At 37.8% G+C, this 22,256-nt stretch overlaps 3 protein-coding genes across 5 annotated transcripts; 2 read left to right on the forward strand and 1 right to left on the reverse strand.

The window, feature by feature from the left end:
* Positions 1 to 1,149: 1,149 nt before the first annotated feature.
* On the forward strand, positions 1,150 to 4,493 carry mpg (N-methylpurine DNA glycosylase). The gene is made up of 3 exons (XM_062439067.1): positions 1,150 to 1,501; positions 3,000 to 3,204; positions 3,477 to 4,493. The coding sequence occupies exons 1-3, from the start codon at positions 1,253 to 1,255 to the stop codon at positions 3,941 to 3,943; spliced, it is 921 nt and encodes a 306-aa protein (XP_062295051.1). The 5' UTR covers positions 1,150 to 1,252; the 3' UTR covers positions 3,944 to 4,493.
* Positions 4,494 to 4,638: 145 nt separating this feature from the next.
* Positions 4,639 to 16,366, reverse strand: nprl3 (NPR3-like, GATOR1 complex subunit). Of its 3 annotated transcripts, XM_062439064.1 has the most exons (14): positions 15,996 to 16,366; positions 15,009 to 15,078; positions 13,590 to 13,628; positions 12,695 to 12,827; positions 10,669 to 10,743; positions 9,361 to 9,514; positions 9,089 to 9,170; positions 8,858 to 8,995; positions 7,552 to 7,708; positions 6,920 to 7,026; positions 6,446 to 6,575; positions 5,661 to 5,850; positions 5,371 to 5,563; positions 4,639 to 5,021 (listed from the first exon to the last, which is right to left on the reverse strand). In XM_062439064.1, exons 1-14 carry the CDS (start codon positions 16,189 to 16,191, stop codon positions 4,856 to 4,858), a joined length of 1,830 nt encoding a protein of 609 aa, XP_062295048.1. In that variant the 5' UTR covers positions 16,192 to 16,366; the 3' UTR covers positions 4,639 to 4,855. The 3 variants fall into 3 exon arrangements, with proteins under 3 accessions (XP_062295048.1, XP_062295049.1, XP_062295050.1); XM_062439065.1 differs by lacking the exon at positions 13,590 to 13,628; XM_062439066.1 differs by lacking the exons at positions 10,669 to 10,743; positions 13,590 to 13,628.
* Positions 16,367 to 20,300: 3,934 nt separating this feature from the next.
* LOC133998913 (hemoglobin subunit beta-2) lies at positions 20,301 to 21,128 on the forward strand. Its single transcript, XM_062437952.1, has 3 exons — positions 20,301 to 20,450; positions 20,567 to 20,789; positions 20,897 to 21,128. Exons 1-3 carry the CDS (start codon positions 20,359 to 20,361, stop codon positions 21,023 to 21,025), a joined length of 444 nt encoding a protein of 147 aa, XP_062293936.1. The 5' UTR covers positions 20,301 to 20,358; the 3' UTR covers positions 21,026 to 21,128.
* The last annotated feature ends 1,128 nt before the right edge of the window (positions 21,129 to 22,256 follow it).

Genomic DNA, 22,256 nt, shown 5'->3' on the forward strand with positions numbered 1-22,256 from the left:
CAAGGCAAAAAAAAAAAAATACAAGATATGAAGAAGAATTGAATTGTAAAGTGTAAAGTTGCAACGGGAACAGAGTATATCGAAGAACACTATCAACCTTGGTCCTTGCAATGTGGGGAACAAATCCATTTCACATCAGACCCGGCCAGCACAGGCAGCAGAGATTGAGAAGGTAAATCTAAAGTTAAAAAGCCTTAAAAAATGCTGGGAAGGAGAATAAAGATGCCCTCAAAGTACAAGGTGTGCTAAAGGATGAACAACTGTTGACTGGTCAACCCAAAGAGCAACTTCAGCTGCAGCTACAAGAAGCTCAACAGGATCTTCAGAGCATGTTTTACTCTGGTAGGAGAAATTACAAAGTATGTGAAAATATTTTAAATGTTTATCTGTCAGCATTACAGTACCAGTTTAGACACACTTTCTCATTGGGAAAAATGTCCAAACTATTGAGTTGTATTGTATATAGGAAATTATTATTTTCAACAATTGCAATAGTATGAGAAATCAATTTACCTCAAATGTAACATAATGTAATCCATTTAAAATATCAACATTGAATTGAATTTCTGTGTATTACCCATCTATCAGTCTATTCATCCCTTCATAAATCAATAAATGCATGCAGTCATGAGCTTAAGGGTCCAAACAACACACACAGCAAACTTGCACTTCACTCATGAAGTTGTACTCTGCGCCACGATAATGTCACACACAGTTAGTCTTCCAGAAAGCCACATGAACCCACAGCGCCTGGGGCCAAACTGGCGCCATCCACTTCCTGGGCACAGGCAGGCATGAGCACACCGACTCTATATATAGCCTCTTATTAGAGACTGTTTTCAAATGAGGCTGAAAAGATAAGACAGCAGCAGGAAAAGGCCACTGTTCAGTAGACTTTACCTATCAGCAAATTTGGCTTTCATGTGCAGTGGGAGAAGGAAAAAAGTTATGTTTGACAAAAACAGAAGATGGACCTTTCTCCCAGAGCCTCAAGTGACACAATTAACAAGAAAAAAACAACCTAAAAGAGTCTTAACATCCTGCAGGAGAAAATGGTGTGCGGTCCCTTTAAGAGCTGCAAAACAATCACACTTCCTTCCTGTTAGCATTAGCATTGACCACTATATGAGAGGCTGACTGGAATAAACAATGAAGTAAATGGTTTAAAATAGACAAATGTTTTGCTGAGTCTATAAGGAGACAGTGACGGCGAGGGTGCAATTTTTAGTCCGAGGTGTTTTGCGGTAATGCAATGGCAGAAAATAGAAAAAGAAAGCTGCTTTCACTGACAGCAGCAGCAGCAAATACACATAGAAACCAGACAGATGTAAACTTAAACGTTTCACCTGCAAAACAGAAGAAGCCCATTCACAATGCTCAAAGTGCTGAGACCGAGCAAAGTCATTATTTCACCAAAACTAGAGCAGACCTGCAACACAGACTGGGAGAGGAGTTTTTCAAGCAACCTTGCATCCGTCTGGCTAAAGCATTTCTTGGCAAGGTAACGCTGTCATCCTATTTTTACAGCCACTGGTGTGCTTGTAAGAAACATTTGTGTCAGTAGCTCAAAGGCTTTAAAACTTCTATTTTTTTAATTATTGGATAGCATTGAGGATTTAGGATAAATTGTGTCCAGTGTGGTAACGCTTTGATATGTGAAAGCTGTAAGGACCCGGAGGCAAGATATAACCTTATCTGACAGTCTGGCTACTTAATCTGGTGATGAAGGAGTTTCATTAAAGACCCCCTCTAGATATGTTTAAAGACTTCTGAAAAACACTCTGCTTTGACATAAAATGTGTGTCTGACATGGTTTTCCCACCAAGAAAAGTTCAATTAACACCGTAAAAGTCCTCAAAATGACATTTACTTTTTCTCCCTCATAGAACATCCTGAATATACGAATATGCAAATATGTTGTTCTTTTATTTCAAAAGTTTAAATATGTTTTCTACTTACTGTGAAGTCCATTTTCAGTGTTGATTTGTATGCACTGACTGGAGGCTTCATGTTGTAGTTATAAGTATGTTACATCTGTTGCAGCTGTAAGTTAGCTTTCCACTTTCAGCAGATAAATATGAAGAAGGAAAAAAAGCCTTATTAGTGTCAAACTGTGCACATACATTATTCTGCACAATTAAGTTCAAACATTCAACTCAAGGATCAAGACAAAAAACATATTTTTTGAGTGAAGGGAGACATTTAGGATAACAAATTGTGGCCAGTCGGGCAACACTTTATGTGAAAGCTACAGAACCCGAGGCAAGACATAACCTTATCTGACAGTCTTGACAATTAATCAGGTTGCTTCATGTTTCGTGCAGTAGTTTAATTAAAGACCCCTGCTAGATATGCTTCAATACTTTGGAAAAATACTCTGCTATGACTATAAATGTTTCATTTTTCTGTTTTTTTTCCTGCAAAAAGTCCTTAAAAAGACTTCTTCTCCCTCATTAGAAAATGCAGAATCTATGAACATGCAAATTCCTACTTTACTTTAAGTCCATTCTCGGTGTGTGTGCGTGCATATGAGGTTTTGAAGTTGCAGGAAGTCAATAACTTACATATCCAGTTGTGTAAGTTGTGATGAAAGTGTGATCAAATCACACTATAGGGACAATCCTTGAACTCAGATTTAAGGTGAGAACAGAGAAACTTTCCACTTTCAGCAAAGGTGAAAAGGTGAGGTGAAAACAGTCATCTAGTGTCAAACTATGCACATACATCATCGTGCACAGTGAAACCCAAACATCCAACTGAAACAAAACATGTTTGACTGGAGGGGGACTGTAAGTAGTCTTTATAAAAGACTAAGAAAACCATAAGATGTTCAGAGATTCAGCTATGAGAAGCTTCAACCAGCCATTTTTGACGAATCAGTTATCAAAATTGTTGCCAATCAGTTTTCTGTTGACCAATTAATTGACTCATCATCTTAATCTACTTCAAATGTGACTGCTGCATGAAAAGCTAACCTGTCTTGTGCCTCGTCCTTGCAGGTGTTGGTGCACAGGTGTGAGGATGGTACTGAGCTGAGAGGACAAATAGTGGAGACTGAAGCGTACCTCGGAGGAGAGGACAAAGCTTCACACTCAGCGGGGGGGAAACGCACAGAAAGGAACACAGCTATGTTCATGAAGCCAGGAACAATCTATGTGTATCCAATCTATGGCATCTACCTCTGTATGAACGTGTCTAGTCAAGGTAAAGGCATTACCTACCCAACGTGACGTAATGTAGAAATACCTGCCCCATGTTGATTTAATTGAGCATTTACCATTTTTACCTTTTAAAGCTTGCAAACAGAAACAAATGTAGTGCTTTTTTTGGTTAAATATGACCTGTAAGTGTTATTAATATAACATCAAACCTATACAGTGATAGTTTGTTTTCTATCGTCAGTATATAAAGGGCAAAAGGAAGGAGACAGAGTGGAGCCATGCTGACTGATGCATATTGTGTGCTGTGTTGCACAGGGGAGGGTGCTGCTGTGCTGTTGCGCTCCCTTGAGTCCCTGCAGGGTCAGTCTGTCATGAGGCAGCTGCGAGCAGCGCAACGCAAAGATGGAGCCCGACAACTGAAGGACAAAGAGCTCTGCAACGGCCCTTCGAAGCTGTGCCAGGCTATGAATATACCACGCTGTTTTGACCGTCGAGATCTTGCCTCAGACCCCGAGGTGTGGCTGGAGAGGGACCCAGACACAAATCCAGCAGAGCACTATGAAGTTGTGTCAGCTCCTCGCATTGGAATTGAGTCCCATGGGGAATGGGCCAAGAAGCCATTGCGGTTTTATCTTCGTGGGCACCCCTGCGTTAGTGTAGTGAATAAGGAGGCAGAACGACTGTCTGTGTCATGTACTGTAAAGAAAGATTTAGATTCCTCCGATGTGCAGTATGACACAGGACAGCTGAATGTCAAAAGAACTCAACAGGAACCGTCCTGAAACTATTCTGCCATCTGTTCCCTTTGTAGGCTTCACCATTAAGGCAGAGAGGTTTCTATTTCCTTTGCTGGGATACACTACTTCTCACACAAGTAGGATGAAATAAGACCATTAATGTTTTTTGAATTTGGAAGTTCTCATGAAGTTAAAATGACTAAATACCCTCCAACAAATCTACGCACTAATCTGTAGAAATCATACAAAATGTTTCTCATGTATTTTGCAAGCAACAACATATTTTGGCACTGTGTTTTAATGGTACTGTTGCAAAATACTGGCAAGTTTTTACATTAACATTTATTAATAAGACACAATTTATCAACAGAATGTTTATATTGGTTAACAAAATCTGTTCTGAAATATAGTTTTTCTCATTCCATCTTTTTTAATAAACATTCTCCTGTCAGTGACTCAGTGATTTCACAGATGTTTGGAACACTCTGCTTCCCTCAAAGCAAAAACAGCCTCTCTCATGTTTGGAGCCCTCCTCTTTCTTACCGGCCTTCTCTCCCCACCTCTGGGATTCCTGAGGAGAGGTAGCTGGAGATCTGGAATGATCATTACTCAGTGTGCCCTTCTGTTTTCAGTACCGATGATCTAACACATCTGGGACAGGGGAAGATGAAGATGAAGACCAACCCCCCGTCCCCCACTAGCACCAATCAAAGATTCAGAGTGAACACTTGAGGCGTGTGTAGTCTGTACAAAATAATTTAATACTATAAACAATATTTGGATCGTAAAGGAAAAACATGTTCTACATGTCTTACATATGCACAGATTAATGCGATATTTGACAACCAAATGAACATTGTTGAGCAACAGTACTTAGCTATGAGCTCAGCAGGGTATTAACTGCTGCCAAACTGACATCTTTTCCATTTGGCGAAGGCTGATGACGTCTCTGTGCTACTACTCCATGGGTGACTGAAAGATTGAAATTATAGGATCCTCGTGGTTGGTCACCACCAGGACACTGCGGAACTTGTCAAACAGCGTCTTGAGCTGAGAGCGCCTCATGTTTTCATTGTACATAATCTCTTCCAGGTGGTGATGTCCCCGGAAATAGTGCAGCAGCCTGGAAGCAGGCAGAAAGATGTTTTTAGAGCTTGAATTTCACTGAATTATTAGTTGTGTTAATCAACCATGAGACAGGACATGTTCCATTACTGTATACTGAGTAACACACAGCAATGAGCTTTCTAAACACACTAACAGCTGGAATATTTATGTTATTTTCACAATTTCACAAATATCTTCAAGGATTAACAGTGACTCATAACATAATGAGCCACTTGATGTTTATTAGAACATATCCCATCTGCTAATCTGGCTATCTAAAAGCAGAGAGAGCTGAGAAACATTTAATACACAAAAAAACCCCACAAAATATGCACCAGTCATGCATCAGAAGCAGGATAAATTACCTGGCAAACATCCGCAAGTCTTCTGGGTTTTGTGCAGCAGGGATATTAAGAATGACCTGTCTCTCGTGCTCCGACAGGCTGGCAAGCAACGTCTCTGTCATCCTCTTGTTGAGAGGAGAGTCCCCACCGGGTAACAGCTCTGCACTGGAGTTGTCCATACTGGGGCTCGTTAGGGTCATGTCATCACTACTGGCTGCACACAGTAGGGGGCGGAGAGATGTTCATAGATTAGCTATAGCTTGTTACACCTGTAAGAGTTGGACAAAGGAGAGAGCTGAGAAAGGACATACTTGGGGAACCAAAGCTAAGAGCGCTTGGGGTGCTGAGACTGCGCCCCCCTACTCGGGTAGGCAGTGGGAGGTCTTCATCCCTCATCCCGGGCTCATCCTCGCCGGGCGGTACCAACAGGCAGACGTAAGTGTGCAGTTGGATCAGCAGGCGTCGCTGGAGCATCCACACCACCATCTGGATCAGCTGGGCCTGGTCAGACAGTATCAACAGCTGAGCACACTCATGTCTCCAACCAGGTCAAATATGTTTTAAATCAGCAGGAGGTACGCCACAGGCTCAAACTACAGTCACAAGAATGAGCCGCGGCTCTGATCTTGTTCTCATGAAAAATAGAGGCTGCAGACGCTAGAGCTGATGTCCCTTTGCCATTTATAATTCATCACTGATGCTCAAACAGCGCTGCCAAAATGAGAACACCCAATGGTTCTGCTAACCAGATACAATATAAAATACTGTGGCTTTACTGGGAAACTGTAGTTTCACTTAGTTTAGGGTTTAACTTGACTAAAACTGTCTGTCTTGGTGCATGCATAAGGTTAGTCAATTATTCTATAAACTAAAAATATTTATAAAAACAAGAAATAACAGTTTCCAAGTAGATTCACTGTTCAGTTTTTATTTTTTAGAACAAACTCCCAAATGGGGAGGACTGGTTTCCAGTACTATGCGCCTTACAGCTTAATTAACTGACTTATACGGTATGGACAGTATTTTTGCTTTCTGTGCATGTAGTCCAGTGTGGAGGAGGAGTAAGGTTATTTGTGTAATTGTACAATAGTCCTACCTCCTGCGCAGGAGCTTCCAGAGGGTTTCTGAACTCGGCCAGAGAGACTGGCAGTGAGAACTTTGCTAACATGGAGGGCAGATCATGACCAGGAAACTGCTGGGCAAACTGCTCAGCCAGTGGTGAGTATCTATCCGGGGAGAGATGGCACACGTTATTCTACAGTACGTAACTTTTCCATGAACGCAACTCCTTTAAATTAATTTTCCACAAAAAGGAAAGTCTGTTTTAAGTCTAGTGTATACAGAAAGAACATGAAAAGTGCTGCCAATAGTGCAGTCCAATTCTTTTGTAGCACATTTTAGGGCAATTTAACAAGTGGAGACTTTGGAAATCAGCATTTAATATTAATAATGACAGATTTTTTAGATCAGCATATATGAGGCAATGGCATGAAGGATCGTTCATCAATAAAATGGTTCATTAGAGGCGCTAGTACAGCCAATTGGCTTATGTCGCACCATGGCCACTCACAGGCTGATGTTGGCATGAGGAGACAGCATGTAGACGTTGTTTTCACACAGCGGGTAGATGATGATCGCTTTGCCCCAGTAAACCAGATGAGCTGCAATTTGAAAGATCTGAGAGGAAAAAAATTTGCATAAAATATAAATGATGTCAAATAATACAATTTAAACAACAAAATGCTTTGCAATAGAAGGAAAATATAAACTCCTCTTGAACTACACATGGGAACTTTCTCAGAATGGCTTTGGATGTACATATATTGTCAACTAGATGGCAGTAAAACACCATAAAGACAACATCTGCATGTCGAATTTTCTTTTTGTCATAAAAAACTAAATTATTCCCATTATTGTATCTGTGCATCTTTTTCCATTTCAAATAGTGTTCTCTTCAGTTACTACATACAAATATGTAGTAATTACATGCAATGCTCAAATATATACATCTGTGAATACATTTGATGACATTTTGAGCACTGTACTTAAATACAACTGACAAACTTTGTATTTGTAATGATTAAATTAGCTTAACTATACATAAAGTGTTTTTATAGTTGTACTTTTTGTTTATTTGTGCATTTTAAGACATCTGATGTTGTGAATTGCAATAGTGACACAGATGCTGTGGCTGTTCTGCACCTGAAGTAAGGCAAGGTCGGCATCCTGTGCAAGCTGCTGCAGGTTTTTCACTGCTGAGCAGGTTTTGATGAGGCGCACCATCGCAGGCGAGCAGTCCAGAGGAAGCTGGCTCAGCAGTGCCTTTTCACTTTCCAGCAGCAGCAGAGCATGATAGGGCCTGGAGGATTACACAACATATACAGCTGAGTAAACAGATTTCCTCTTTAGGGGTTAAAGCTGCTTCCTGCAGGAATCAACTTCAGTACCAGTCATTTTATAATAAAATTGTGTTTATCTAAGAATTCAAACTAAATACACTGAATTACAAATCTTATGTATTTCCACACTGCTGGTGTGATTTCATGGCCTAAATATATTTACACAAATTTCAGATGGCTGAACTATTTAGTCACATTTTGTTGAGCAAGACTGAAATAAAGAGAAGTTGTTCACAGCGCTGGTGTAATTATACTGAAGCAACAATAGGTGGCAGTATGGCCCACAGTAAACTTGGGTTTCTTTGAATGCTTCAAATAATTATCACTAAAGTGCAAAATACACAACCCTCCATAACTTGTTAAACACAATACTCATATGACATAACAAACTGATGGTGGATTAAAATGTCAATCTCAAGGCCTGTAAGAAGTATGTGTGTGTGGTAGAGTCATGAGTTTATGGGTGAAATTAGTCCTTTCTTTAACCAGGTCAGTTGACCATATTCTACCTTTCATATTCAGAACTTACAATTACAGACTGATAGTGTTTTGCATGCCCTGCAACCAAGTAATCTTAACAAATGAACATTATGTTGCTGTCAGGTGTTTAGTAGAGCATAAACAATATAAACATATATGGGATATAGGAAAGAGACACTCGAAATGTTCTTTTACCCCTAACAAATGTCACATTTGTGGGCAGAGAAACTATATCAATAAATGTAAATGTTTTACATTTCTTGTACAGTAAATCAATATCTGCTAATTAATGTGTAACATCTTAAAACTGTGTTAAATATTGCATAGGGTGTTATCTGTAATAACACTTGTAACATGACTTCTTACATGTGTTTCTGTTTTGAGATGGGCACCACTGGGTGGAGTAGGTATGGGTGGTGTAGATAGGCCATTTTTAGTATGATTGCCTATAACTGCTGAATTGCGTGTTGGCAGAGTTGCAATTTTTAAGGGATTCAACCCAAAAAATCATTGTGACAGTTTTCTGCACTGACTGATTTAACAGAGAACGTGTTCTTGTGGTATGTGGCCAGTCAAATAAATTTAGCTCAAAAATAAAACAGACCTCTACAGAGAAGATACAAACACACCGTATAGCTTTAAGGCTGCGTTCCAACGACTCTGGGGGAATGTGGTTTCCAGCAATCCTGTGGATCTTGTGTGGTAAACAGAAGCTCACCTCCAGCCAGTTGTTAATATGTAGTCGCACCACACCAGTCGTACAGAGGCTGACAAAACATCAACATCAAACTCAGCTATTTAAGTTATAATAAATGTACATGGCTAGAAAAAGAGAGATGTTATAAAACAAAAACACACACCTGTCATAAGCCTCCTTCAGGTCCCTGGCTAGCTTACATTTGGGTAGAATTTGTCTAAATGGAGACTGGGGGCTTCCATCAGCTGATATCAGGGGAAAAAATAGATAACAAAATATACTCTCAGATTTATATTTTAAATTTATAATAAATCATTACAATATTTCTGACCAGCTGCTTTGTTCTAGAACAACAAACTAAAAAAAAAATAATAGTTTGACTGGGACAGAGTTGTGGATTTGATCAGTCTTGAGGTGTAAATGCGTGTATCTCACTCTCGGTCATGGTGGTAATCTCATCCTGGACGGCCAGCATCAGTTTGGCCTCTCTGGTCAGGTACTGGCAGCGCCGCTCTTCGTGCTGCAGGGCGATGGCGATGCGGCGAGACAGGTTGTGCATGCAGCTGATGACGGAGGGGTCAGCGTTAGCCTGTACGGGCCAACAATAGGGGGGAGACACATTTTGGTTATATACAGTACATGTTTACAACTCAGTGATTACCAGTATCACACTGCGTTTGAAAGACAGATGCTTTAACTAGTAGTTCAGTTCACATTCACGTCAGATGGTATCAGTCTGTTGTTAACTGTCAAAAGTATTTGGGCCTTTAAAATGTATGTGATTATTACATTAGGGGAAGATCGTAACATGTCATTTAATAATAAAAGAATCTTATAAATGAAATGATTAAACTATATTGTTAATTAAGTTAAATGCTTTGCAGGAGTTTCAATCACAATCAGTAACAACATTATACTGAATACTGTCATTTTTAGATTTTTCAGATATTTTAGCCAACATTTATTGTAATGCAATCCAATCCAATGTTCTGTTCAAACTATGATTGTGAAGTTTATATTGAAATTTTAACTAGTCTTTTAGGTAATTTCAAAGCTGCAATTTATGTCATATAGTATTTCATAATATTGTTTCTGATATTTCAAAACCTAAAAAATGAGTGACCAACATTGTATTATTGCTAAATAGATGAGATGGAGGATAGATATAAAACCAAAATATGCATATATAATCGAATTAATTGACTTAAATAAAATAATTGACAGGTGTAAAAATTATTAGAAAGTAGATCGAAAGGGAATACACACTACTATATGGAAATAACCCAATGGGACTGTTTCTCCTAATGCCACAGTTGCCAGGTAAAGATCATTAACAAAACATGACAGTGTACTTCTAGCCCCATCTCAGCTGTTCTGGCACTTACTAGGTACAGTGACTCAGCATGGGCAGGAACAGACTGGGCCTTGTTGGGGCAGCATGATTAAGCATAGTAAATTGGTCTCTCCTCCCTTTTAAATTCCCATGCTGTCACAGATAGACTATATTGGAGTATTATCACTGATAAACACCCGTCCCACTCGAAGAACAGATTAAGAGCACAAAATCTACACGTACCCACCCATAGTCAGCTGGCTGAATGACATCATTTTAAACAAAAACACCAAGTTTATACACTATATATTTACACTGATAGAGTAAGGGGCATTTCCCTTGGTTCATATCGACAAATCACTTAATTTGAACACACACAAAAATCTAAATCATAAGAGGACTTTTCATACCCTGAGTGCAAATACCACGTTAAACAAGATCATGGTCGGCATTTCTCTTTTAGGCGAAGGATCCGTTTTAGACACCTGTTCAGAAAGAAGACACAAATTTTTAAGGTGTAAATCTATAATGTGCAGATCTATATATGACACATTCAGTACTTAATTTAATAAGCTGTGCTTTTAATGCATGGATATGTAAAGTAAAGGGGTTTACACAATGAAACTGCACCCACACAATGTTATGCAACTCTGTACAATATCTCTGCAATAAATAAACCTTTATTAACACCAACATGTTCAGTTTTTGTTGATACTATGTCAGAGATGTACTGATTGACTTACATGGTTATTTTTAAATTATAAAAAGTATTGTAGTATTGCATTACAGTATAATATAAGTTACTCTTGTTACTTTCAAAGGGGAACCTAATAATAGACCATGATGTTGAATTGCCATTTCAGCACCACAGTCAATGACTAAAGAGATAAACAAAACTTCTGTCAGTAGAGGGCGCTGCTGCAACTAACACTTATCTGCCAAAGTTCAGTCCCTTAAAGCTGCAGTTGGTAACTTTGAGGAGAGAGAGGACATCAAATTTGAAGAAGTACAACTTTCAGATCCCTCCCCCTCCCTCTCCGCTGCACTCCTGCCCTGCCTCCAAAGTCCCTCCCCCAGACGAGGCTGACGTGAGCGCGACGGCACGCGACATGCTGTTGTTGGTAACGGAGGTATCTGTAGTTTTGTCCTCGCTGATGGTTGTTGCTGCGCAATTACTTTGTCTATGCTCCTGAAGCCGCTCTCGGAGATATGAGTTTGACCGAGCTGAGGAGGAAGGGGTAGGGGGCTGTGTGCGTGAGCTGTCAGACACTCCATCAGACACCATCCTAGCTCTGATTGGTTCTTTTTGTCTTCTTTTTGTCTTTTTGTTCTATTTCCAATCACAGGTGTCCAATATATTATATAATAAAATACACTTTTAAAGTAATGTTACTAATTCAAACTCTTAATTGTTGTGGTTCTCCAAACAATATCACACTCACTTTATTGCTCGACTGTACTGAGCAGAGCTAGTTTAATCTATAATGATGTTTTTTTCTTGCATATTCAGAATCCCAGTCAAAGTTCTTGCGATCACCTTTAGAGCTTTTCATTAGCTCTGCATGGTCGGGCATCTGCATACATTGCAGATCTACTGCAGCCGTATGTCACCAGCAGGTCTCTTATCAGGGTTTGCTGGTTGTTCTCAGAACTAGGCTTAAACTTAAAGTAGGGTTTTTAGGGTTGTGGCTGCTAAACTCTGGGACTCTCTCCAACTGGATTTACAGTTTCTTCTGATTGCTTAGTCACTATCTTTAAACTATGTGCTATTTTTGCAACACTCCACACATTTACCACAAAGCCTTACAACAAACAAGCAAAACATTATACAGCTATTGCAAAAGTAAACAAATCTCGCAAAAACTCCTCAAACAGTACAAACAAACCACCCTTTGAATAAGCGCATGATGCACCAACTATGCACCGATAGTGTAAATGAAGAGCATTTCTGATTTTTTTCTTTGCAGAATATAGAAGTTTGCAATAAAGTTGTGTCATACATGTAGTAAACAGACATACACACAGGTATCCAAATATGTTGTCGTCCCATGGTTCACAATATGGCCAACCACAGCTGTTTCATTTCATCACATGATGTGTTTCTAACTATCCTTCCTCTTCCTCTCCTTCTCCCATGACTTACTTTTTCAAAATAGTGCAGAAATATGGAGACCAGTGTTTTCAGTTTAGCTGGAAGTGTGTTATAAAATTATAAACTGAGTGAATAGCAAAGACTTTGACTACAAATGTTAACGGTTTCAGAGATCGTGCTTCATGAATCACTGTTAGCATTTGAGCTTTCAGAAAGACCTGTAAGATATGTGTAAAGTAAAGTAAAGTAAAGTTACTTACTATAATGGGAGAGGAAGAGACTATGACAAGCTGACTTTCTTATAAATGGTAATAATTTATCTGGCTGTCCATTTTGTTCCTTACTTGAATGATGGGGGGATGCTGAAGTAGAGTAGGGTGACCCACAAATCGAACATTGTCTATCTTCAACTCAAACTTCTTTCCACACATATCGGATTTGGTTGCCAGGATGGTGGCGAGGATGATGTCAGAAAACCTTCAGAACGGAGGAACACACTTAATAAGTAAAAGTGTCGAAAGAGGTCACGGCACAGAAACAGCTAGGATAAGTGAGAAAGTTTAAATTAGCTTTGTTCAATTACATTTTTCACATTCCTGTCTCAAAGAGGGGTTGCGTTAATCAGATGCATCTGCCTGCGATGTATTTTAGCAATCAAGAGTGTAAATAAAAAAGCTTTGTGTGGCTACTGGAGAGGAGAAATTAGGAAGAGCCTCCTTGCAGAAAAAAGTGAAGTCTCTGTATGAATAAAGAATGTGAAAGACTCATGCTGGTTTTACTTAAGTAATTCATGCTGCGGTCAAAGGGATAAAAATAAAGGCCAGAAAAATAAAGGCCAGAAAACATTAAACACACAATAGACTTACCGTACCGTCACAATTGGAAAAGAACGTTAAGGAGTTGTTTTATTGTAGTTTGCATTTGATTTGTTTTTGTCATGGTGAGTCTACATGCTACGGGTAATCAAATTAAAAATGAATTAAAGCTTCAATTACAGTTTGAACTATTGGATTTTAATACGACAAGGCATACAGTACAGAGGAAAAGTGACACTGAAATCCTGAATTTACCAAAACACTGATTCACTGGATCTACTACTGATAATTCACAAGGATTTACTGAGATTAGGATTGGGGGTCCATGTAGGACATAAAATAGGAAAGAAAGGGGGATATTAAAAAAAAAAAGACAGGGGTGATCTAAGCATAGGAAAGGTGGTTTAGAATGATTTGGTCTTACCCTGCTACCAACTGTTCGTCAGTTAGTGGAGATTGTTCTCTGAAATGGGAATTGGGCCATAAAACAAAAGAAGAAAAAAGCAAACAAAAGGGAAAATGCAACACACAGTTGGGCTGAATGCATAAAAATGGACATCAAAAACAACCCAAACAAACATGTGATACTGTGATGTGAAAACGCTGGTCGGCATGTTGATTATGCCCTTCAAGCAAATAACCAGTTGACGCCAACATGTCAATAGTGTTGACAATTTTTTTTTAAATATTAAGAACAGGTTATATCTATCAGTGGAGTTTTCTTTCAATTTAAGGCAGAAAATAAGACAGAAAATAGTGAAAAATGACAAACGTGACACCTTCAAATGTCGTTTTGTCTGACCAACAGATATTATCATGTATGACAAAGAAAATCATTAAACCATCACATTTAAAAGATAAAAAAACATTTGATTAATGGATTAATTGACTAATTGTTGTTATATTTGTCTCCCTTAAGTTGCTTTTACATTACTTTAAATGCTGCTTATATGTTCTTAACTAAGACAAAAATTAAAGGACATGTAACACCTACAGTATATGTATACTTTACTCTGGCTTTATTTTGTGTTTTTATGATTTAACTTGAGTTTATATTGAGTTTGCATGGCTCGTGCACACCAGAGATAACAGGGTGTTTATAGTTCTATACCCCTGTAAAAACTGTCTAAATTGTCAGATATTTTCAAAAATCTGTATAACTTCTGTTAGCTGATAGATTTACAGCAAAAGTTGACAGGTGGTTTGTAGTTGTTTTTTTACTAATACCGAGGATCATAATTATTCTCATGAGGTTCATTATCAGCATGATTTACACATAAACAACAAATGAAAGTTTATTTGATAAACATGTGTTGTGAATTTCCCCTCAGGAATAAATAAATTAATATATACGTTTTTTTTGTATTATAACAATGATTAAACACATTTTCACATGAAGTATTGTCACATCTGCTTCGTCCTCTCCCCACACTGGAAGAACTACACAGTTCCCGCTGCATCAAAAAAGCGCAGAAGTCTAACAATTTTTTATATGAACCTGTAATAACAATCAGTGGTAGCTTGTTTTTAGTCATATTTAAACAGCAGCTGGGGCAAAGTTTAGAGACATTAATGACTTAATGTTCCACCTCTACAGCATTTTGTTTTGTGATGTTTAATAAAGTTAAATCATGGGCTGTGTTAACCATCTCCTAAATTCATCTTTTAAAAGTTTGGGGGGGAAAATAAAAGATCAAAAGCAAGAGGAAGGACAAAAAAAAGAAAGTAAGTAGCTTATGTGGATCTTAGAACAGGCTGTGTTTCAACCTACTAATGTTCTTTATAGTGTCTATAACATATAAATCAGTTTTTATTAGATGAAGACCAAAACATAAATAAATACCTTGAATCACCATCCTGATCTTCAAGACCATCCCCCGTTGTGTTCAGTGCATACGGACTTCGTTGTTTTGCTTGTGAACAAACATAATGTCATTAGTTTCAAATTATTACACCGATTTCAAATAACACATTTTTATTTTGGCTGGTTAAGCGCCACAGCTTCACAAAATATTAAAACAACCTGATAGTCAAACATGTGTCAGAGGGGAGTTATGTAAACTGGGCTGCAATTAACAATTACTTCCATTGTCAATTAATCTAACTTTCTATGTTTATTGCTGAGCTGTTATTTGGGTTATATTGTATTGTGTGGTATTATGTGGACTGAATATGTGTGTTACTTTATCCAGCCCATGTGAATGTGTAACTATATAAGAAATGAATGTAGTGCTTAGCGCAGGGTTGATCTCACTAAATGATGGGTACATTTTATAATTACTTCCCAGAGCAAGCGTTTGGCCCCAGATAACAAATTAGAAGATATTAAAAAGCTAAATATAGAAATTTAGCAGTCTGTCTTATATCTTTGATCCCTAATTCAAGGGGCGATATTATTTTTACTAAAAATTCAAATGGTTTTATTTAAACAGGTTTAATGTACTTTGGATAGTTCTGTCATTAATATAATCTTTCCGTCAGGGTTCATTAACTATCTTAGAGTCCTCTCTGTAGAAATCTGTGATTGTTTATTCTGAACCATTATTTTTATACACTATAGTGACCACTTAACTATGTATTAATATTTCTTGTAATTTACGTTATCCAGTAAAATTAGTCATTTAGCAGGGGGTTTGAACACTTAAAGGTCTTACCCTAGAATCGCCCCAGCCTAATTCAAAACTTTCCAAACCATTCACCTAATTCCAAACCATTTCCAAGCCTGGAAAACAGTTTTTCTAATTTCATAACTTTTCCAGGGAACCCTGTTAGCGTGAATAAAGAGCAGGTGATGAACTCTTGACTGGCCTATGGGTGAAGCTGCGCCTACCTGCCAGAGATGAAGGACAGTCGGCGACTCTTTGGAAAGGATACCGAAAAAGTAGCTTGTTCCCCCGGCTGCCAGAGCTGACCAGGATGACACTAATGGGGCTGGTTTTATCGCCGCTTTTGTACACGCTGCTCTGGGTCTGGATGTACATGGACTTTCTGTTATCTGGTAGTCCGGTGGATGGGTTGAACATCATGTCTGCATTATAACTATAACTCACTCTACGCTTAATGAGCACAAGTTTGTCTCGTATTAGTGTGAGCGGCACTCAGTAACACACACTGAAGCTGGATAAACTGCAGTTTAACTAATTTAAAAGGTTAAGGCCCAGCTGTTAAGTAACGATACTCCCTTCTGCTCATCCTGTTGCGATTGTTTTGTGTCACCACAAAAAATGGTCGACTGGAACAGAGACGCCGGCTACATGGTTCCGCTTGATTCAAAGACAAGCTACTCAGTGACTGTCTGTCTATGTAAAATAAAAAAAAATAAAAAATATTCATATCTGAAAGGTATCGAAACCTATTTCCTATTAAATAATGACTAAGTAACTCAAAATAATGACTTAGTATCTCAAATTAATGACAAAGTAACTCAAAAATAATGAGAAACTATCCCAAAATAATGACTTATTATCTCAAAATAATGACTCAGTACCTCAAAATAATGACTCAGTACCTCAAAATAATGACTCAGTGTCTCAAAATAATGACTTATTATCTCAAAATAATGACTTAGTACCGCAAAGTAAGTAAGTCAAAATAATGAGATACTAATAAGTCATTGATATGATAAGTCATTACTTTGAGATAGTATCTCATTATTTTGAGATACTAATTCATTCTTTTGTGATACTAACTCTTTATTTTGAGAAATTTTCTCATCATTTTGACTTACATGATCTCCCCCCCCCCCCCCCCCCCCCATCAAATTGGCGGGAATGGTTTTGATAGAAAACTAAGTCATTACTAGTTATTGTTGTTGTTATTGTTGCAGTTATTTAGGTCGCACAGTTTAGCAGTAGGCTATTATCAGTGTATTATCAATCAATCAATCGGTCAAACTGTATTTATATAGCACCTTACATACAGGCTAGTGTAGTTCAAAGTGCTTTACAGTTGATTGACAAACTGATGATAAGACGGAGCAAGTGACAACATAAAGAAAAGGAATAAAAAAGATGGGAGAACAAGAACTAAGAACAAATTAAAAGAAGAAAATTGAGACCTATGCCATGTTTAGAAAGTTAAAATTAAAATAAATTTAAAAAAAAATAGAGATAATAATAAGAGAGAATAAGAGAAACGTTTAATTTAGTTAGAGTAGTTAAAAAAATCGAGGTTAAAATAGATTAAAAAGACAAGTAAAATGAAATAAAAGAGAAGAAGGTAATAAAAGCCAGTCTAAAACTAGGCTAAGAAGCGATTAAAAGACAAAAGAAACAAATGAATAAAAATCGATTAGAAGATCAAACTTGATAATGATGATAACAAAAAAAAGGTTAAATAAAGTAGTTTTTTTTTTTAAATAATAAAAGAAATACAATAAAATAGAATAAAATAAAATAATTATCAATCAAAAGCCAGCACTGTAATCGTCTGCTCCATGTGGACTATGTATGCTTTAAAAGACCATCAGAATATGTTTATCTGATCCTGATGTTTCCATTGTCGACTAAATCCGCCAGATGGCACTGCTTGCTGGTTGAGGCTTTTAAAAAAAACCTAAATAAATAAATTAAGTGTATCAAGTCTGATAAGTCTAATGCAAGAGCCCCATAAATCACTAATTTAATTCTTTAAATGAACCATTTTCAGTGTCAGTGTCAATCTAATATGTGCAGTTTTCATACAGAGCTGAACCACACAACACGTGGGTAACATGATCAAAAAATTATTTAATAAATCATTTAAAATAATGTAATGCACACTGTAAACCTACTGTTACTAAAGGTCTTACATTATTAATAAAACACCATAAGCTTGGATGATTTTTTGTTTTGTTTTTTTGTCTGTTTTTTTACATTACGCTATTATAAGGACTCAAAAGAATGAGGCTTTGAAATCAATCAAATATACGTAAAAGAGCCCAACATAAGACTCGATATCTATTGGCAAATGTTGAACCTTTCCAGAACTTTCCAGCACCCTTATCATTAATTACAGATGGCCGCACCCTTCTCAAACTGGTGACAAGAAGCCAGAAGAACTGGCAATGCCCAAGCAATGATAAGTGAAATAGTAACAATTGTGATAATTTAACACTGACACACTCAAGTATGAGGCCCTTCGTCTTATCACATCAACCAAGGCAGCCTATTAATATATAAATAACATTTTAGTTTTAATGGATGTTATTACTGCTATTTTCCCCAAAGGAAATTTGACTTAATACTGACACTTTTCATGACAATGTTGTTTTTTAATTATGCTTTTTAAAACTATACACTATTTTATGAATTAAGACATTTTGTGGCTGTGATGAATATTGTTGGACGGTATAAGAACTTAACCCACACATTAATCATAAGCCTGCAAGCCAATGGCAAATTAAGTCAAATAACTGTTGCGTTAGCAGATTTAAAAAAAAAAAAAAAAAAATTCAAATAAGGTTTCAGCTCTTTCATTTTGTCAGACGTTTGGCGTAAAGTTACTGAAACGAAAGCATAAATCACATCAATGGATATTGGCCGGTATCATACAGCATGACAGGACAGCACAGCGCTGACCAAGGTCCTGAAGGTGTGGCTGATAGCGGCAGATGAGCTGTCCGAGGTAGTACCTCGGACAGTAACAAGCCTGATTAAAGGGGTGACGAAGAAAGGAGCTGTTTGAGGTACTCACCCCGGTCAGCGTTACCCAGCAGGAAATGGTTTCTTGTGACAAGGTGTGCCTCACAGTTGAATGCACCTTTTTCTGTTGTTATACTAACTTGTCAATTTTCTTCCTCCATGCGGTATCAATTTAAAACTACTTATACCCACATTTCATAGAAACTATGTTTAGACTACTTTGACTAAAGTTCTGTAATGTGTTTTGCCAAAACAATTAAACTATATTTTGGGTGCGCTAAGTCTATTTTCATCTAGCCTTTGTGTCACACTGCAATGTAGCCACATTACTCACACTGAACAGTCATGGCATATCCATCATAGGCATTTACGAACTGTCTCCCTCCTCGCTCTAACTCCGGATCGTTCATTTTATAGAGCTCTAATCCAAAAACTAAACTGTGATATAGAATCAGCAGTGAGCATTATATGGTATAACCAGATAGCGCCATTAACATGGGACATTTCCTTTGAACTCATACATTATTATAATGACATCATATGGCATTTGCATTTTGTACTTTGTACTCAATTTTTACTTAAAAAATATATATATATATTTTCATCTCTTACTTTCACAAAAGCCCCCCTAGGGACAGGTGCTGCAAATTTGTATTAGCTATAAATACTGTGATACTTTCTTGATACAGCTGTTCTAGCCTGTCTATGTATATTGTATCTGTCCCTGTTAAAAAACCATAATATATATAAATAAACTGTAGATCTTCAGGCTATACACTTTCTTATAGAGGAAATAACAGCTGTTAACAAAACAATCAAAGGTCTAAATTGTAGGACAAGGACAATTATCTATCAGTTGAGCTCAGTTCAGATCAATATAGTATCAGTTTAGTGGGCAAGAAACCACGATTTTACACTGGCATATAATGTTGCAATGTAAGACAGCTTACATTATCCTGTTCAGAAAATGTATACATTTAGCCATAAGAACCTCCTGACCTGAAGATGCGCCCTCTACTGGATATATATTACTTTTTTGGCGTGGTTGATTAAACCACATCACCATCTTATTTTGTTTTGAAATTAACTTTATTGTTTATTGCAAATAGATAAGAAATTAGAATAACCCTATGTGTAGAAATTGAGAGAAAAAGACTAGAAGCCAAGTATACGATACGTATTTAAAATGCAAATTAGATTCCAACAAAATAGTCATAAAAGTAAACTCAAATAATCAAATCTGACCACATATACGATTTACATACAATAATTCGTTTTAGTGTTTTAGTGCATTCACAAAAGTTCACAAGCAGTGGGCCAATAGCCATAATTTTGAATGATGCCACATTCATTGTAAATTTCAGAACTCTTGTCCTGTTTGGAACATAATCTAAGCAGTGCAGATCTCTGCTGTCCTTATCGTTTTTTGCAAATTCGCAGAGCAATACTGGGCCAACCCATTGTCCTAGCTCATCCAATCACATACGACAGGGTGGGCTCAGTGTTTGTTATATAAGCTGCTTTTGGCACAGACCAAGTACGACTTGTGAAACACATCTAAAGCCAGCAAAAATGGTCGAGTGGACAGATTTCGAGCGCGCTGCCATCCAGGACATCTTCGCCAAGTTGGACTATGAAGTCGTTGGACCTGCAGCTCTTGCCAGGTGTGACATCTACTTTCATGGCATTTTCCTTCATGAAAATGCACAAAAGAAGCAGTAATTTGTTCACTGACATGTGTAGAATGGGGACTTATTGATGTTTTTATATGTTTCCACAGGTGCCTGGTCGTCTACCCTTGGTGCCAGAGGTATTTCGGCAAATTCGGAAACCTCTACAACGCCGATGCCATCATCGCAAACCCCATGATTGCCAAACATGGAACCACCATCCTGCACGGTCTGGACCGGGCTGTGAAGAACATGGACAACATCAAGGAAGCATATGCTGAGCTGAGCGTGCTGCACTCCGAGAAACTGCACGTGGACCCTGACAACTTCAGGGTAATGATTTATGGCACAGTTTAGACTATTATTATCCATAATCAAAAATCATTCCAAAAATAGCCCACCCTTCATGTTGTTGATGTTTTGTGCTTGTTGTGTTGCAGCTGCTGGCTGACTGCCTGACCGTTGTGGTTGCTGCCCAGATGGGCAAAGACTTCACTGCCGAGGTCCAGGAAGCTTTCCAGAAGTTCTTGGCTGTGGTGGTGACCTCCCTGGGAAGACAGTACCACTAAAGAGCTGCAACAGAGGACCATCGCATGCTGAGAATTTGTTTAAAAGCTTTGTGTTTTTATCATGTCTCAAAAGCATAAATAAAACAATAAGCATATTCAACAAGCTGGTTTTCCTCAGTCCGTGTTTGTGGTCATATCACAAAATGACGTGTATATACAACTATTCCCTATTACACTGCGTTCACAAAACACTTCTTGCATTATGTTCAGAGGCAACATTTTATCGAATGAATAAAGCCCGGATTTGTGGTTGGGTGTAACACTTTTGTTAAAGTTAAAGAAAGATGATCGCTTAGTTTAAATGTTAATAAACATTTTGTGCTGCAAGTCACTGTTGGCTTTTTCGGTATGAAACGAAAAATATGATCTTTCCCTAACTTGAACCAAGTGCTGCCAGTGTCTAAATATAACCATAAAAAGATCAGATAATCTGGTGGAAATTAAAAAAAAAAAAAAAAAAAATTGTCTCTGAAAATGTCAGTCTTGATTTCAGGAACATTTTTGAAATGTGTCAAACACTAAACTAAACAAGCAACGTGCACCAGGAGATACATACGTATATACATTGTTATACCTTAAAAGGGGCAACGCATCCTGGTGGAGATACAACTCATAAAATCCAAAATATCCAAGATATATATTTTTTTAGTTTGTGGAAATGTTTACTTAGGTGCAAATGGGATGCCTAGTAACACGCAAGTAAATAAAAAGAATAATCTTATTTTCCACTCCCGCCTGTTTAAGGGTTAACTTAATTTAATTTTGACAATACTGTGAGAGAAAACGTGATTTATAATAGATACTTTATTTGCTGTTGTCACCCGCATATTTGGGGGGTTTGTGCTGACAAATCCGGCAGCAGGTGTATGCTCAGTGTCGGGTGTCACTAAGAGTTGCGGTAGAAGACGCCATTGGCTCTGGCGTTCAAAGTCAATTGACTTGGATTTTTTTTGGCATCACTGTATGCTGACTACCACATAATAGGATGCAGCCACAATCTTTATTAAAGTGAAGTATGAATGAATGAATAGCCATCTTGCGTGAATCAAACATTCATAATGGACTAATTTTACGCATGGTTCGTGATCATGTCAGTATTTTAGAGACCTCCCCAAAACCTCCAAAACATGTTTTAAGGGGAGCTCATGTCTTATTAAGAGGAGTCAAGCTCCCCCTGGTTCCCCTGTAGTTTGCACCCTTAGTGAAAACTGCAATACCACAATCTGAAAAT

Source organism: Scomber scombrus, chromosome 18 (genome assembly GCF_963691925.1).
Source record: "Scomber scombrus chromosome 18, fScoSco1.1, whole genome shotgun sequence".
NCBI lineage: Eukaryota > Metazoa > Chordata > Actinopteri > Scombriformes > Scombridae > Scomber > Scomber scombrus.